Below are 17,585 nucleotides of genomic sequence, written 5' to 3'. Positions count from 1 at the left end.
ATCCCACCACATTTTGTTTTCCCCTCATTAGTTGACAAACATTTGGGTTGATCCCACTTTTTGGCTACTATGAGTAATGCTGCTATATACAAGTTTTTGCCTGGACGTATGTTTTTATTTCTCTTGGGTAATATTCAGAACTGCAATTACTAGGTTATTACAGTGAATTTATGTTTAACTTTGTCAGAAGTAAGCCAAACTGTTCTCTAAAGTGGCTTAACCATTTTACATTCCCACCAGCAAAGTATGGGAGTTCCAGTTTATCCACATTCTCAGGTATGTTTTTAAATTCAGATTTACATTTATTATGGCATGAAGCATGGCCTAAACAAAGTTTTAACTGTCAGTTGTGTGAACGATGGAGTTCCACATGCCCTCATAATTTATTCACATTTTAAAATTCAAAGAAGTTTAGAAAAGAAATCGTCGGAGATGTTCATTTGAAATCATTCAGCATCAAAATGCAACGCCAACCAACCATGTAGACCGAATGGTCATAGAAAATTGGACTGAAACACTTCTCAAAGGAGAGTTATCAGGGAACCAAGCGTGACAAATGAGACTGTGCCTCGAACGCTAAACAGTCTCCACGGGGACAAAATCCTAATTGTGAATCGTGCAAACCAGCAGCGATTCACAGAAGGCAGCAACCACAGCCAGGAACCAGGAAAGAAAGTTGGGGACCTATTTCTTTGAATCTGATGCAACTTGCATGGCGTCAGGCGATGAGCGACAAAGAGGAGACCCTTCTTTCAGAAAAGAAACAGGCCTTGTCTCAAGGGGGCAGAGAATAGTCACAGTAATGGCCTGGCTGCTGTGAAATCCCCAGGCACATTTTACAAACATACACACAAAATAAAGGAGGGGTGGGCCCGGGGAGAGCTGACACAGAGGCACATCATGCTCCCCCCCTCCCCCCAGCTCACATTCTTCCAATCTGGAAAACAAACACCTATCTGGACCTTGCACAATCACTAAACTGTGTACATAGCTGCCTTAACAATCTCAATCATCATCAACCTTCCCCCAAGTAAAAAGACATGTATAAGCAGTGTTCACCTAAGAACGTAGATTAAATATCGACTTGGGACACCTGTGTGGCTCGGTAAGCTGTCGCTCACATTTTACGTTAAATGTCCTACCTGTGACACCGAATGTGTACAAAACCCCTCTCTTCACTGGGAGGCTCCCTCCCTGGCAGGAACCGTTTTTGTTGTTTTTTTTTTTTTTGCTCCTAGCAATGAGGACCTGTGCTAATTATCCACTAGCACTTTTTCTGGTGCAACAATCAGTGAAGTGGAGGTTTGGGTACCCAGCTGGGCAGGTTCCAGGAGATTTCCTTTGCTAATTTCCAGTCACTCAAGGAAAACAAAGGAGTAACGAAGATAGTGTTACCGGGATTTTAAAGAAATACTGTTCCTCCTCCCCTTCCCCACCCCGACCCCCCGCCAAAACGTGTAGACTTCTGTATTTCACACTTTTACATCTGTTCTTCTCCAAAAATAAAGACAGTTTATATTCAAGAAGCGATGACTACAATACCAGCGCAAGTTATGACTTTAAAATACTCACAGAGAGAACATACATATTGTTCAGACCCAAAAGTGTGTGCAATGTTCCTTCCCAAAGTAGCATCTGGGCGTTAAGCTCCAAGAGCACGGTCCTGCTTTTGTTTGTGTGCATGGTAAGAAAACTGAGTTATTTCTGACTGGTGCCAGCAGCACCAGTTTAAGGAAAAACAGAAGGCAGGGTGGCCTTTTAGGAACAACAAACACTTGGCTTTGACCTAGGTCACCAGCACCAGACCATGCAGGCTCCACGGCTACCCAGTCTCTGGCCTCTAAGGACTTCAACTGGAAAACCCCAGGACTCCCAAACTCAAAAAAATCCTCTCAACTACATAAATGGCTGCTCCGGGTTCTTGCCTTGGAGCCTAAGATAACACCACTGACTGGAAAGAAAACTGTCCCAGAGAGAACTTTTTGAATAATGTAATTAAGTCACTGCCCCCATCTAGAGGGTAATTAACAATTCTGATTACAATGCTTGCACAACTCCCTGATACTTTAATAATATTCAGACCTCTTCTGAGAAAGTTTGATCTGTCCCCCAATTGTCAATATTGCAAAAAACTTAATCATCTTTAACCAGACATTTTTGTATCCAGTCTAATGATGATTATTTAACAATCTCTTTTCCCTTTAAAATAGTTCTTCCAAGATGGGTCTTTGAATTCAATTTTTCAAAAGCATCTTCCCTGACAGTGAGTATGAAATAAATTTTTATATATGCTCACTAGAGGCCTGGTGCACAAATTCATGCACCAGTGTGGTCCCTTGGCCTTGCCTATGGGATCGGGCCGAAACTGGCTCTCCGACATCCCCTGAGTGGGTCCTGGGTTGCGAGAGGGCTCAGGCCAGGCCAAGGGACCCCACCAGTGCACGATCGGGGCCAGGGACGGACACGGGAGGTTGGCCAGATGGGGAGGGACCACAAGAGGGCTCCAGGGCATGTCCAGCCCATCTTACTCAGTCCCGATAGGCTGGACCCCAGCAGCAAGCTAACCGACCAGTTGGAGAGTCTGCCCCCTGGTGGTCACAGCGAGTGGTTGAGCAGCCTTAGCATATCATTAGCATATTATGCTCTGATTGGTTGAACGGTCGACTGGCCACTTAGCATATTAGGCTTTCATTATATAGGATTACCAAGTGTTGTTCATAGTTGCCTTAACAATCATAATCATCATTGACCTTCCCCCATATAAAAATACATGCATAAGCAGTATTCACCTAAGAACTATAGATTAAATATTGACATGAGCTCAGCCAGTGTGTCTCAGTGGTTGAGTGTCAACCTATGAACCAAAAGATGATGGTTTGATTCCCAGTTAGGGCACATGTCCGGGTTGAGGGCTTGATCCCCAGTGGGGGACATGCAGGAGGCAGCCAAATAATGATTCTCTCTCATCATTGATGTTTCTATCTCTCTCTCTCTCTCCCTTCCTCTCTGAAATCAATAAAAAATATATTTTTAAAAAAATAAAATAAAAATAAATATCGACATAGGACCTTTGTGGCTGGGTAAGAGATGTTTATGGATTGTTATTACAAGGAAATTCTGTTCGATTTCTCAGTAAGAAAATCCTTTAACCGGCTGTCTAAACTGCAAATATCCCTTCCATTTTCCAAGTCTCAAAAAAATAAACAACACACAGATTTCAGGCTTCAAACATTCTAGGCAAATGTCAGCCCCTCCTGGGGTTTTACACTGAATCCCTCCAGGTCCATAGGGAAAAACAGGAAATTAACACCAGACCCATGCAACTTCATGGCTGGGGCTTTTCTGCCCCCTGAATAACCGTGCTAATAAAAATAATTTCTTAAATTGGCAATGCAAAGAACAGCTCAGGATTAACCATTGAAAGTTGTAGACTTTCCATTTCAGGTATCCCCCTTTCTTACAAACAATTCCAATCCCTATAATATTAATGTAAACTGTTAAATTCCACATTCCTAAAAGTATGTGCCTTCCACAATTTGAAGCCATACTCCTTATGAAAAAAGCAGTAAATTAATATAAATTACTACTTCCTACTCTGCAACATTTTCAAACATTCTCAAACTTCTTCAGATATGTTCTGTGTTTTTCCAAAGCAACTTGTATTTAGTAAACCATTTTATGGTTATTTCTTTACCATGCATTTCTCTCATTCATCAGGCACTAAGATCCATGAGGACAGTGTGTCTCATTACCATATCCTTAGCCTCTATCACAATACTAGGCACACAACAGATGTTCAATAAATATATGTTGCATGAACAAATGAACATGCATGAAAAACAAGAAGAAAGAAAATGGTCTTTTAGACAATTAGGCCAGTGATTCTGAAACGCTACCTTACATCAGAATTACCTGGAGGGGCTTCTTCAAGCACAGGTTGCTTGGCCCCATCCAGAAATCTGTGAGTTTCTGATTCAGTAGGTCAGAGAGAGAGGCAGAGCCTAAGCCAGTGGTTCTCAACCTTCTGGCCCTTTAAATACAGTTCCTCATGTTGTGACCCAACCATAAAATTATTTTCGTTGCTACTTCATAACTGTAATGTTGCTACTGTTATGAATCGTCATGTAAATATCTGATATGCAGGATGGTCTTAGGCGACCCCTGTGAAAGGGTCGTTCGACCGCCAGAGGGGTCGCGACCCACAGGTTGAGAACCGCTGGCCTAAGAGCTGATCAGGAAGCTGCTGACCCGAGGATCTCACTTTTAAGCAGTTAACCTGTCAACCAGCTCTTAGGAAATCCCAATGCACAGGATAACATTTACTGAGAACCTGTCAGCTGCAGAATCCTCTATTACCTACTGGGTAAGCCACACAGGTCCTTGCTCCAAGCACTATTGAAATTGCCAACACAGGACTATTGTGCAAAGGGACAACACATAGAGACACATGTCTGAAACAGCAAGAAGTCATTAGTACAGTTAAACTAAAGACGTTTCATTGCTCCAATGCATTTCTTTATGATGTATCCTACTGTACAGTTTAATCAGAAATTACAAAAACACAAAGCATAGCCATTCTTCCTTGTACTACCCCCACTTCATTTCACTTACTAATGGGAGTTTCATCTGAGGGCAGGACACAAAATGTAGTGACAGAGCCCATATTAAGTTTATCTATGTTGTCTATATTTCACTGTCTGTAAGGACCAGGGCAATGATCAACACTCAGTCCTTAATGATCAGAAATCAAGCAGAGGTATAAGGTGAATACACAGGGTGTCCCAAAAACTGTACACACACTTGGAATAATTATTAATTCCAATGGGTTAAATCTGAAAAGGAAGAAACAATGAAATTAATCATTATTCAAAGTGTGTATACATTTTTGGGGACAACCCATGTGTGTGTGTGTGTGTGTGTGTGTGTGTGTGTAAATCCACCACCAGATTGAACAAAAGGGTGTACAAAACAACCCAACAGAATCCCAGACTCTAACTCTCCCACCATTGCATAGGTTTCTAAAGCATAGCTGGCATTAACTTTCCAATGCATACCTTTCTCATGACCCTGTTCTGGATTTAAGTGCATTTATATCCAGTTTATAATGAGAGAAAATATTTAATTAGATAATGTTTGCAAGTACTTTGAAGATATAAAGTGCTCTATAAATGCTAAATATTATTATTATTGTTGTTATTATTATTATTATTTAAATACAGTTTGCAATTACTGCTTACAACCTATTCCACCCACCAAACTGCTATAATTTTATTACAGGCAGCTAAAACACACTCGCGTGCGCGCGCGCACACACACACACACACACACACGTGCACACACACACAACACCTAAAAATGATGAAGCCATGTCCATGGGAAGCTCTGGATTTTTACCCTAGAAATAAGTAATTTATAGGCATTTTAAACGGAGGTTATAAAATCTGGTAAATCAAGGCAACTGACCTCTGTCAGACTGACAACCACAAAGTTGTGTTGGTTTTAATAGTTTCTTATAAACTAGGAGGAAAGTAGATGGTGGTTCAAAACACAGGGAGCTTTACTTTTTTGTCTGCCAACTCCGTCTTCCATTTTCTCCACTGTAATTTTAAAATGTCTATATACATCTAAAAAAAAAGTGTAACTCAAGATAGATAACGGCTTGAGGATGGCCCTTGCTTTAGCTATCTTCTGTGATAATCACAAACTCAGTGTTGTCTAATTCTTAAAAAATGAAAACCTTTGAGTCCGATTCCACATGTCTTCCATACACAGTTGTTGGGTGTTTTTTCAAAGAGAATAACAGATTAAATGTAAACACCCCATATACACAATGTACAAGAAAATCACTGTTAATCCCAATGGTTTGCATTTTATGCTTTTAGGTTTTTAGGCAATAAAAAGAACAATTAACATGTTCTAAACTGACCTTGGTATTAAAAAAAACAAACAAACAAGATCACAAGGAAAAACTGCCTAGAAATAACTCTTAAAACCTCACTCACTATGCTCATCAAGGAAATCTTGTGCCCCAAACACAAAGCTTCTGGAAAATCGGTGAACCCCAGGGAAAGTCTGATGTCTTGATAAGATCCGTAAGTCAAATAAGGATTGTGTTGAGTTACTATGGACACAGGCTTTGGGGCAGGTCAGTTGTAAGCTTGGCCATTTAGTTAGTTACCTTATGACCTTTAGTAAATTAATTGATTTTTCTAAGCCTCATGTGAAAATGATATACACCTACCTCACAGGAAATTGGGAGGTAATTTGACTATGTCAAGAGCCCAAGAGTTCATTTGTACACTTTCATTGTAAATAGCACTTCTAAGAAGTTATTCTAAGGAAACAGGCATATATACAAAGACTTGTGCTTAAGGATGTTTATCGAAGCACTATTTATAAGAATTGAAAAGTTGGAAATACCCAAAAGCTTCATCAATAGAAACTGGTTAAATATATGCCCTCAATAGAATGCTAATCATTAAAAACATGATTAGAAATTTGAACACTGACAGAATACATAAAAAAATTTAAAATTACATACTAAGTTTTTGCGCATGACAACAGTATTGTGCTTATATATTTCTAAGAGTTTATCTTTTATGTGGAGAAAAAGGAACCTTCGTGCACTGTGGGTGGGAATGCAGACGGGTGCAGCCACTGTGGAAAACAGTATCGAGTTTCCTCAAAAAATTAAAAATGGAACTCCCATTTGACCCAGTGATCCCACTTCTAGGAATATATCCCAAGAAACCAGGAACACCAATCAGAAAGGATATATACACCCCTATGTTCATAGCAGCACAATTTACAATAGCTAAGATTTAGAAACAGCCTAAGTGCCCATCAACAGATGAGTGGATTAAAAAACATTGGCTCATCTACACAATGGAATACTATGGTGCTATAAAAAAGAAAGAACTCTTACCATTTGCAACAGCATGGATGGACCTGGAGAGCATTATGCTAAGCAAAATAAACCAGCCGAAGAAAGATAAATATCACATGATCTCACTCATTTGTGGAAAAAAATGAACAACATAAACTGATGAACAAAAATAGATCCAGAGTCAGAGAAGCATCGAACAGATCATCAAACCTCAGAGGGAAGGCAGGGGAGGTTGGAGTTGGGGTAAGAGATCAACCAAAGGACTCGTATGCATGCATATAAGCCTAACCAATCGACACAGACACTAGGAGGCATGTGCTGGGGGGTGGGAGGCCGGGGAGAGGTCAATGGGGGAAAAAGGAGACATATGTAATACTTTAACAAAAAGAACTTTAAAAAAAGAGTTTATCTTTTAGAGATGCGTACTAAAATAATATTACAAAACAAATAATATGAGGCTTTAAAATAATATGAGGGGAAGAAATAGGTGAGGGTGTAGAAATAAGATTGGGCACAAGTAGGTAACTGTTAAATTGGGGTTTCTATATTTTTAGTAATTTATTTTTCATTGTTGAGAGTATTACAGCTGTACCTCACTTTTTCCCCTTACCCCACCCCAGGCCTTCACCACACTATTGTCTGTGTCCATCAACTATTTATATATGTATATATGTTCTTTGGTTAATCTCTTCCTGTCCTTTTTTAAATAACAGTTTTATTTAGATTTAACTCACATTCCATAAAATTCACCCTTTTGAAGTATGTAAGCAATTTTGTGTATATTCAGAGCTGAACAACCATCACCACTAACTAATTTTAGGACATTAGCAGTCACTTCCCACTCCTCCTCTCTCCTCCAGCTCCAGCAACCACTAATCTACTTTCTGTCTCAATGGATTTGTCTATTTTGGACATTTCATATAAATGGTATCATATAACCCCAATTAATTCAATAAAAAAATAAATGGGACCATATAATATGTGGTTTTTTGTGTCTGGCTTCTTTCACTAAGCATAAGGTTCATCCATGTTATAGCATGTATCAGCACTTTCTTTTATTGTCAATAATATCCAATGTATGGATGTACTCCAATTTCATTTATTCATTTAGCAACTGATGGATATTTGGACTGTTTCCAATTTTTGGCTATTATGAATAATGCTACCTTAAGCATTTGTGTACAAGTTTTTGTGGCATATGTTCTCCTAAATATATACCTAGGAGTGGACTTGTTGGGTCACATGGTAACTCTACATTTAACATTTTGAGGAACTGACAACTTGTCTCCCAAAGTGGCTGTACAACTGTATATTCCCAGCAGCAATGTATGAGCATTCTAATATTCTTTCCACTTTTCCGTAAGTTTAAAATTCTCCATGATAGGGTTTTTTAAATTGTGCCATAAAAAATTTAATACATGCAAAGAATCTGATTATTACATTTAAAAAACAGGTTGCAGATAAATGTGACATAATCTTAATTTTTAAAGTTATCTACTTAGCTATGCATAGAAAAAAATCACTAAGCCATATACAAAATGTATATTTTGTTATTGGGAATCATGAATCCTTTTTGCTTTTTCTCCATTTTCCACATTTTTCTGCAATGACCATATTATGTTGCTTTTATACTGAGAACTAGAAAAAGCTTTTAAAAAATTCTAAACAAATTTTTAACCATTCATCAGTCTTTTTTTGAAAAACATAATCTTTTTTTTTTTAAATTTATTTCAGAGAGGAAGAGTAAGATAGAAACAAACCCGGACCTGTGCCCTGACTGGGAATTGGACCTTGACCTCCTGGTTCATATGTCAACACTCAACCACTGAGCCACACCGGTCGGGCAACAACTCATCAGTCTTTGTGCTCCCATTCACAATCTATATTTTCTGGGCCCTAGAGCCCCAGAGGTCATCCTGGTGGGGATTCCTAAGAAGATCAAATATATGCATTGCTTTCATGAAGCTTACTGCCTAGCAGTGAAGATAATCCAAGACAGAAAGTTCTGAATGTCCTAAAGGAGTTGTGAGGTCAGTTCTGAGAGGGTTTATAAGTGGAAGGGATAACTTCTAACTGAGAGAAACCAGGGACAATTCTGTGGAAAAGGTGGCACATGAGTGTTTAGTGTTAGGGTAGTACGTTCAGAAAAGGAGAATAAGGTAGGGCTCCCCCCTAAAGAGCACCCAGGGGAAGAAAAAAGTTGTCCCAGGTGGCAGGAGTGAAGGGATGGTCACTAAAACTGCAACACGTGGTGGGAGGCCTCGCCAGAAGAATGAGCGCTGGTCTTGGCGTTTTGCTGAAGAGGGTTTTAGGAAGACTCCCATGGCTGAAGTGTAGGGACACCAGTCAGGAGAAGGCTGGTGGTATAAACCTAGGAACCAAGTCTTGTCATGACAGTAACTGCAGTGATGGTGGGGAGGAATGGAGACAATATCTATTAAAAAGGATTGTTAAGATTGGGGTGGAATGAAATGTGTTTTGAGAATTTCAAGGCACCCCCTTGAGACAACCAGAGACAGCCTGGGCAAATGGAAAGTGAATAGAGAATCATCTTTCTCTAGAGGGAAGTAAGCTTCCAACCAGAATGAAAGAAGTTGCAAACGGAATTCATCCAAGATTTTCTATTTAAGTCCTCCCTCTCTCTCCACTAGGAACCTTATATTTATATGCGCAGAATAACATTTCATTCAGAAAATATCACCAGATTTTTCTGGGATTATCAGCACACTGCTAGTTCAGGCCCTGCTCTCAGAGAGCAACTTCCCCCGCAGAAATAGAAGACCCCGTTTGACATCAAAGCATCTTTTGGGCACAAATTATCCCAAATTCTATCAGAAACACAGACTCCGAGATGAGCTATTCCCAGCTGGGCATGGCAGCCATGATTCAATCCCAGTAGCTCAAAGCTGTGTGGACTTTAGAACCACTATCACTGAGAGAAGGAATGGCATAGAACAAGAAGGGCACGGAAGGTTAACTGCAGGGTAGACACACAGAAAGAAGAAAGGGACAACCAGCAAGACTCAAAATGACAAGATTTCAAAGAGCCTTCAAGATAACGAGGAAAATGTGATATTTCCATGAAGGAAAAGCCCTGCATATTCTTTCCATCAACAAAATATTCCATGACCTCCTAAGTAGATAATTATGCAAACAGCACACCATGACTTATATTAGCTTTTGTACTAAGATTACTCCAGTTAATAATAAATACCGAAAACAATTATGCAGATTTCTCTAATGTTCTGATAACTACCACTACCCCCTATTTTATTATGAGGCAATATCAAGGCAAAGAAAACACCTGTTTAATAAAGCTAAAATACAACAAATACTTCTAATTTAAAACTGTTGTGATGACTTCATTTTAAGATACTGTCATCAATTCCTGTGTCTTTACTAAACTCTCATTTAACACCAAATTTAAGTGATCGTAGGTAATAAGTTAATAATGATTCAAGGTTTCTTTAAGCCCCATGAGACTTCTGACCAGAATATTTTAAACTTTTAAACACTGGACTAATAGTGTACCACTCCCCCTATTCCAACCTCTCCAAACACAAACTTTGAAAAAGTACAGGCATAATAAAGCTGTTTCTAGTTGAATAATAGTTAATCCATTAAAAGGAGAAAATGTTTAAGAAAAAAAAGAAAAGAAAAATTAGAATGTTTTATTTAATGAATAATGCTGATATTGATACTGGTTTAAAAATGTGCTGATCTCCCAAAAGCTTCTGGCCTGAGCTCACCTCATATGTAATAAATGCTGATACTAGGTCAAAGGTTAACCCAGGCCATCAGAGAAACATACAAGGTCATATTGAAACAAAAAGGAAAAGATACTATTAAAAAGCTATCGAATCTTTTCCTCAGGATCACTTTCAATTAGGTGTAATCATTGGGATCAAATGTTGATAGAATCACGTTTCTCATAAAATTCTAGTTAATCATGGACTAGCATATTGGTATAGTGCTTTATAGCTTTCAAAGCATTGCTGTAAATAATTTGATTTCGGAAACCAGTGTATGAGGAAGACAAGCAATTGTGATCTTTCCACAGCTAATAAGACATGAACACAGAACTCAGTGCTCAGTTCACTCCATTCAGCCACTGACTCATTCATGGATTTATTCATTTATTCAACTAACTGGGACTATGAACTCGAAGATGAGCAAGACCAAACTTCTGACCTATAGTGACCAGGCAAAAAGAAAACTGCACACCATTTATTACACAAGCATGAAAAGTATAGTGGGAAATATGTATGCAAGTCTCCCAGAAGTCAATTTTGAAATCTAGAGATTTTTATTTTTATTGAATTTATTAGGGTGATATTGGTTAATAAAATTATAAAGGTTTCAGGTGTACAATTCTACATCATTACTATATTGTATTGTGTTCACCAACCCAAGTCAAGTCTCCTACCATCACAATTTATCACCCTTTTACTCTCTTCAACCTCCCCCCACCCCTTAAATTCTAGGTTTTGATGGAGAAAGAAATAGCTACGCCCAGAAGGGAGTGAGGGGTTGGGGAAAAGACAAGCAGAGGTCATCTAATTCTATTCAAATAGAAAAGTGAGTGCGAGTCCTGGCAGAAACTTAAGAGTATGAAGTCAGCAATGACCAGGCTTGGCCTTGAATGCCTTACTCTTTGGGCCAAGCTAAGGACAGCCAAAGTGCTCAGATTCAGATATATGCTAATCTCCAAAAAGCTTTCTGGGCTGATCTCACCTCATATGAAGTAAAGCATACTGGTGGCAAATTTCGTTTCTTTTCATATAGTGATGTCTCGAAGGAAGAGTGACTCAAGCCCTGGGTTTGAGTGAGTAGAATGTTTTCTGTCGCCTATATGTACACACACATTTCATACACCCACTGAATAGTTTATATCCATAATATTTTATATAAGTATCCACACAGATTACACAAAACATACATAGAAGCCATAAACATCACATGCAGAGACATATGAATAATGTGTATGTCTAGATGACCCCTGGGACATGTTCAGATGGAGATGGGTTGGGTTACGGAGAGCAGGTACCACACAGGACAACCATCTGTCCTAGACAATTTAGACAGCCATTTCCCTGCAGAGGAGGAACTGAGGGAGGGTTGGACAAGATGAATTCCAAAGGTACCTTAAAGCTCCAAAGCTTATGTATTATGAGGTTACCTGCATAAAGCACTTTATTCTTGGATATAAAATTCCATGACCCATGGTGAAATTATTACTCTGCCATTTTTTGTGTGATCAGACAGAAAATGTATTATTGATTTCTGATTCAACCACAGACAATGCGACTTAGAGAAAAAGGCTTTGAATGAGGAGTCAGGAAACCTAGATACTCTCCCCAAGCCACCTAAGAGGGAAGAGAGCGTGAGCTGTGTGACCTTGGGCGGCGATAGACTTCACTTCCCAGGGCTTCAGCGTCCCAAGTATTAGATGACAGGAGTGCTTAAGTGTTCTACAATTTTCTTCCAGCTCTAAACCTTTGAATTCATCACCCTCCCCAAAAACGTAGTGCATCTCCAGAGCTCTAAAAAATCAGGACTAATAATACTGTATTAAAATCATCTCTGTCCTAACCAAAGATCCTGTTTTATCGGACTTTTAAAAAACCATCCAAATCTTGCATAATTGAAATGATTAGTGCTATCACTGGTTGCTCTGGTTTAAGTTATGCACTGTTGCTATTTGGGGGAAATTTAGACGGGATCCAGTCTGGGATCACTGACTGAGAACAATAAGCCCCCAAAATGAGAAGGGAAAAGGCCTCTTCAGACAGAATCCGCTTTTAATGCATTGAGCACAGGGTTTACAAAAAGAGCATTGATTGTGTACATTAAAGAGCCACCGAAACAGCAAGGGGCTGGTGGGGCTGCAGCAAATTCTCTTACAAGCCACTGACCTTGGCTGCATTTCAGGGGTCAGGCATTCCCAGGAGGTTCTCAGCAGGCAGGCTTTACTGAGAGTTTAGGAACCAGTGAGACTGCTCATCTAGGTGAGCCCACTTCTCCTAACTGGGAAAGACAGAGACAGGTGATCTGCCCTCTGATGTGTAGAGATCTCCTCTATGGCTTTCGGACCCACTCCTGGCATGCACACCTCACCCACAACAAAACTGGTCGCAGACCCCAGCCCTGAAACTGTCCCCACATCTGCATTTACACCCCCCAGCCAGCCGTTCCCCAATCTCCTGGGCTAGCCAGGGGCCCTCCCTCTTTCTACACCTCCCGCAAGCAGAAATGCAGTGGCAGAGCACCAAGCCCAAGCCACAAAGAGCAATTTCAGTGCATCCTGCGAAGATATCTTTTCAAAATACAGCTCTCTGGAGTGCAGGTTTCCCATGTGTGCATCGCACTCCAGGCCAGCCGGTGAGCCCTCATGGTTGCTCACAAGCCTGCAGGCTCTGTGCTCAGCATTTCAGGAAAACCTTCCCCAGGAAAAACCAGGAGGGACACCTCCCGCCAAGCAGGACCTAAAAATCACATGAGGGCGCTTTCCATTAGAGGAGCTACGCCCGAGATTCCGGCTCAGGGGAATCGTAAGCCTGGCCCATTGTTCAGACGCCTTCCCTGGCCTTTGCCACCTTCCCCTCCCTGAAGTCTGGACCATCCATTCACCTGATTAACCAGCTGGCAGCAACTCCCAGCGCAGAAAGTAGGGCAAATGCACAATCTGTAAAGCAGGAAGCCACAGACTCAGCCAGAGCACCCACCCTGTTACCAACCCCCACCCCGCTCTGCATGTGGCATTTCGGCGCCAGGGAAATAGACAGCTTACTGTAACAACGCATGAATGAGCTTTTGCTACCCAACTATCAAGAAAGCCAGTTACAAATGGCATCTCTGTTCCTTCTCAACCCCTCGACTGCCTTGCAGAAACCTCACCACTTGGATGCCAGGATTAAGGAGAGGGGGAGGAGGAGTTAAAAAGAGGGGGGTAGGTGGGGAGAGAGGATTAATGAGACGAACGAAAAAGTGACACTTTGACCATAAAGGCAGCTCTTTAACCGTCGAGAAGGAGGCAATGTCGGGAGAAGTACTGAGGATTCAGGACTATAACCCCAAGATTTAGCATCCATCTAACAATGTATTCCCTCCGGAGGGTGTGTGAACTTGCAAGCTTCACCCATCCTCCTGCGTGTTCCCGTGTGGACAGCCACCATCAATTCGGTCTCACCGACCCTCCATGCGTCATGTACATGCAGGTGTGTGTGTGTGTTAATTTATTTTATTTTGGGTTCAGGAGAGGAAGAAGCCGCCTTTAAATTGGCGACCAATCCTCCTCAGACCCCCGCTGCTGTCGCCACCCCCCACCCCTCACCCCCTTCCCAGGAGGCAACATCTAATTAAAATGGCAAGAAAGCTCTGCCCCCTTCCCCGAAGAAGTGCATTGGGGTTGGGGAATGGGGGTGGGGAGGCGTCGAGGCTGCACTCAGATTCCTGGTATTCCGGTCTCAAAACAACAGCAAAATGGATTCTATATGGGTGATGTCTTAGTCAATACAATGAAACGGTGTCTGAGGCTCTTCACGTGAAGGTAAACGCAGACCTTCAGTGGGGCTGGGGGCTGGGAAGTGCTCCACAAAGGACTGGCCACAGACACAGGGAAACCACACACACACACACACACTCCCGGGAGTTCCGGTCTGATGGGGAAAAGCAGAGAACACATCCCTTCCACCTGCTTAAGTTCAGCCATAAAAACTGAAATGTCACAGCCGCGAAGTCAGAAAGCACAGGCAGGGCTGAGTTAGAACCAGAAATCAGGGTGAGTGGCAGGCCGGTCTGTAAGACGGCGCTGAGGAGGAGTCCGGGCTCGGAAGGCAGGAAGGGGGAAGGGGAGGCAGTTGCCACCCACAAGACCAGCCTAGCAATAGCTGCCCCCCTGGAGAGGCAGGTTCGCTCCGTGGGACCGCCAGGCTCCCAATGCCATCTTGCAGGGAGCTGGAAAACGTAGGGGCCAGTGCCTTTATTCACTGTTGTTATCCTTTTTGCAGAAAGAGACAGTCAGGTCTCCGCGCCTTGGCACGAGACGACTGCCCAGGGCTTGTGTATGCGCACACACACACGCACACACACTCACACTCACACTCACACACACACGCACACACACACTCACACACACGCGCGAGCCTTTTATTTGAACGCGCTCACACCGCTCTGAGATGAAACTGCCATAAGCTCCCCGCGCTCCCAGGAGGTTCTGGACCACAACCAAAGGAGTGCACGTACCGCACAGCCCCTGCCAGGGGGACTTAGCCGCGAGCACCGCAGCTGCTCCCAAACCCAAACGAGACTCGAGGTTCCCTCCGTCTCGTATTTGCCCACCTCTGCCCACCCAGCCCAGTCCCGATGCACACACCCAGCCCATTCACCCTGACCCAAATCACGGGAAAATCAGAAAACCTGTTCTGCTCACCCTCAGCGCCGAGAGATCGATTTCATCCAGGCTGCGAGCCGGGGAGTCGCTCGCCATGTCGACTTCTTCGCCGGAGAAATGGACCAAAACCACCCCGAAGGTTCTGCCTTGGAAATGCCACCTTGGTCTATTTCACTCGCGTCTTCATGCGGGTGTCGCGCCAAAGGCCCCAGGGCCCAGCCCCCCCGCCCACCCGGGATCCACAGCGCCGGATCCCGCTCCTCCGCGCGCCTCTCCGCCGGGTCCGCGAGCCCAACCTGCGTGGATCTCCAAGTCGGGAGCCGCGATGCGTGTGGGCTGCGCGCCCCGATCAGCTAAGGGCGCTCGGGCTGCGTGGGTGTATTTAAATGGGCCATGCTTCTTCGCTTGTGCGTGGATGGCGGCTGCATTGGCTGTTATAATGAGACACATCAACTCCTCCACTCAGCTGGGGGTGGGGGTGGAGAACCACACAGAGCTGTCTATCATCGCTTCCTGGGAGGAGTAAAGGCTGGGGCGGGGGGGGGGGGGGGGGGGGGGGGGAGGCGGAGGAGGCGTGGTCTCCGACTCGGGAGAGGCCACGCTTCCTGACCCGGTCCCTCTGCACCAGCGTGGATGGGGGAGGGGAAGGCACCCTTCCGCCGGCGTTTGCGGGGCTCATCCGGCTGCATCCGAAGAGCTGTTTCTGAGCCCTACGCGGCTTATCGCAGGGGAAGCGGGGCTATTTGGATGCACATATTTGTGTGTGTCCAAGCCGTGCGCTACGGATATACGGCCATTCAATCGCCTCTGGGCGGTTTCTCGGAAGGGTTCAAATGCTCCAGCACTGAAAAAAAAATGCCGGGGGGCAAAAAGCGACGCCCTTCCCTCCCCCATTAATTATTGGTGGGGCCGGAGTAACGCAGGCTGCTGCAACCGGTGCATATAAGGACTTGTGTGCGGGGAAGGGGATCCGCCTCCGGCCGCGCACGGCGGAGGGAGAGGCGCACTCGCACGGTTCGCCCAGCCTCGCGTCTGGGCAATTCGCCCCGGCCGCCGGGTCTGGTCCGCCGGCGGTCCCCGGGGTCCCGGGCGGCTGGTCACTCGCCGCTTCGGGGCTGGGAAGGTTTGCCAGAAGCAGGAAAGCGAGGGATCTGAGCTTCCTCTGGGCATCGCCACACCCAGGACCTGCCGGTGCCGCAGTTCCCGACGGAAACGACCGAATAGAAGTGAGAAGCTTGTTCTCTGAGTGCCAGAGCGTGAATGCTTCTGGTAACGCCAAAGGCAGCACTGGGTAAGGCAGGACGCGCCGCCAAGGACCCTGCATTGCCCTTTCGGCCAGCGTTCCCGCGGCCGACCTGCCCAGATGGATGGAGAAAGTTTGGCTGGCGGATGAGATGTCACCAGCGAGATGGACGGCCAGAGAGGGATTTCACTCCGCCCGCCTTTGCATTGAAAGGCTGAATGTTTACGGTGGTAAAGATGACACTCTGTGATCACGGGGGTGAAGTCACTTCCCCCGGTCGCCCCCGCACGGCTCTTCCTCTCCAGCCGCGGCCGCTGGAAATACATAGGAAGAAACGGTACAATTGAGCTTTCCCCCAAATACAGCAGCAGCTTCGGAAGCATTCTCTGCACCTCTGTTGAGAGAATTTTCCCCTGGCCAAAAGCACTGAGGGTTTTTCAGTCGTGCAGAGTGAATACTAGCTTCAGAATAAGGCTTGTGAATGAATGAATGAATGAATGAATGAATGAATGAATTAGTGAGTGAGTGAATGCCAGTGCAGTTAGTTCATCATGCCTGCAGACATTAGAAGACTTTTAAACAGCGTTCCGTATGCGCTGTGCTGTTTTTGTTAATATTATTGTGTTTATTGATATGCACCGTGGAGCGTGAAACGAAAATTTTTCCAACATCTCAATGGCCGCAAGAGTTTAGGAGATTTTGCAATTCAAACATCAAACGTTTAAATGTGTTATATGCAAAACGCTTCATTTGATTTCTCATTTTTTTAATAAAATCACCTAGCTGGAGGTAATAAGTGGTGTGCAGTAAGCCACCAAGTAATGTCGAAATGGCATAAAAACCTCTCGTTTCCTGTCAGTGTCCTTATTTTTTCCTCTTTTTGTCCTTTTTTTTTTTTTTTTTTTTTTGCCTTTAAACTAGTTGACAAGTTCATGTATTGGCTCAGTGTTGAAAGAAAATTACTAATTTAAGATCCAGCATTGAACCCTATGAACAGAATTATTTCTAAAACTCCAAATATTTAAAACTAGATAAACATTTTTTTCCCCATGGAGAACCTGCGT

General features: G+C 43.4%; 1 protein-coding gene across 9 annotated transcripts in view; it reads right to left on the bottom strand.

Moving 5' to 3' along the window:
• TNIK (TRAF2 and NCK interacting kinase) overlaps nt 1–15,525 on the bottom strand; it is a 349,351-nt gene extending 333,826 nt beyond the window's left edge. For 8 of the 9 annotated variants that reach the window (XM_070406799.1, XM_070406800.1, XM_070406803.1 and 5 more), the window contains exon 1: nt 15,318–15,524. In XM_070406799.1, the coding sequence (XP_070262900.1) occupies nt 15,318–15,374 (57 nt within the window). In that variant the 5' untranslated portion in view covers nt 15,375–15,524. Of the gene's footprint in view, nt 1–15,317 lie in introns of all 9 variants that reach the window. The other variant, XM_070406798.1, reaches the window with a different exon arrangement.
• Nucleotides 15,526–17,585: the final 2,060 nt, after the last annotated feature.

Source organism: Myotis yumanensis, unplaced genomic scaffold (assembly GCF_028538775.1).
Source record: "Myotis yumanensis isolate MYYU_CA2020_CCGP unplaced genomic scaffold, mMyoYum1.0.hap1 SCAF_2, whole genome shotgun sequence".
Classification (NCBI taxonomy): Eukaryota; Metazoa; Chordata; class Mammalia; order Chiroptera; family Vespertilionidae; genus Myotis; species Myotis yumanensis.
This window is presented reverse-complemented; position numbering and strand designations above follow the sequence as displayed.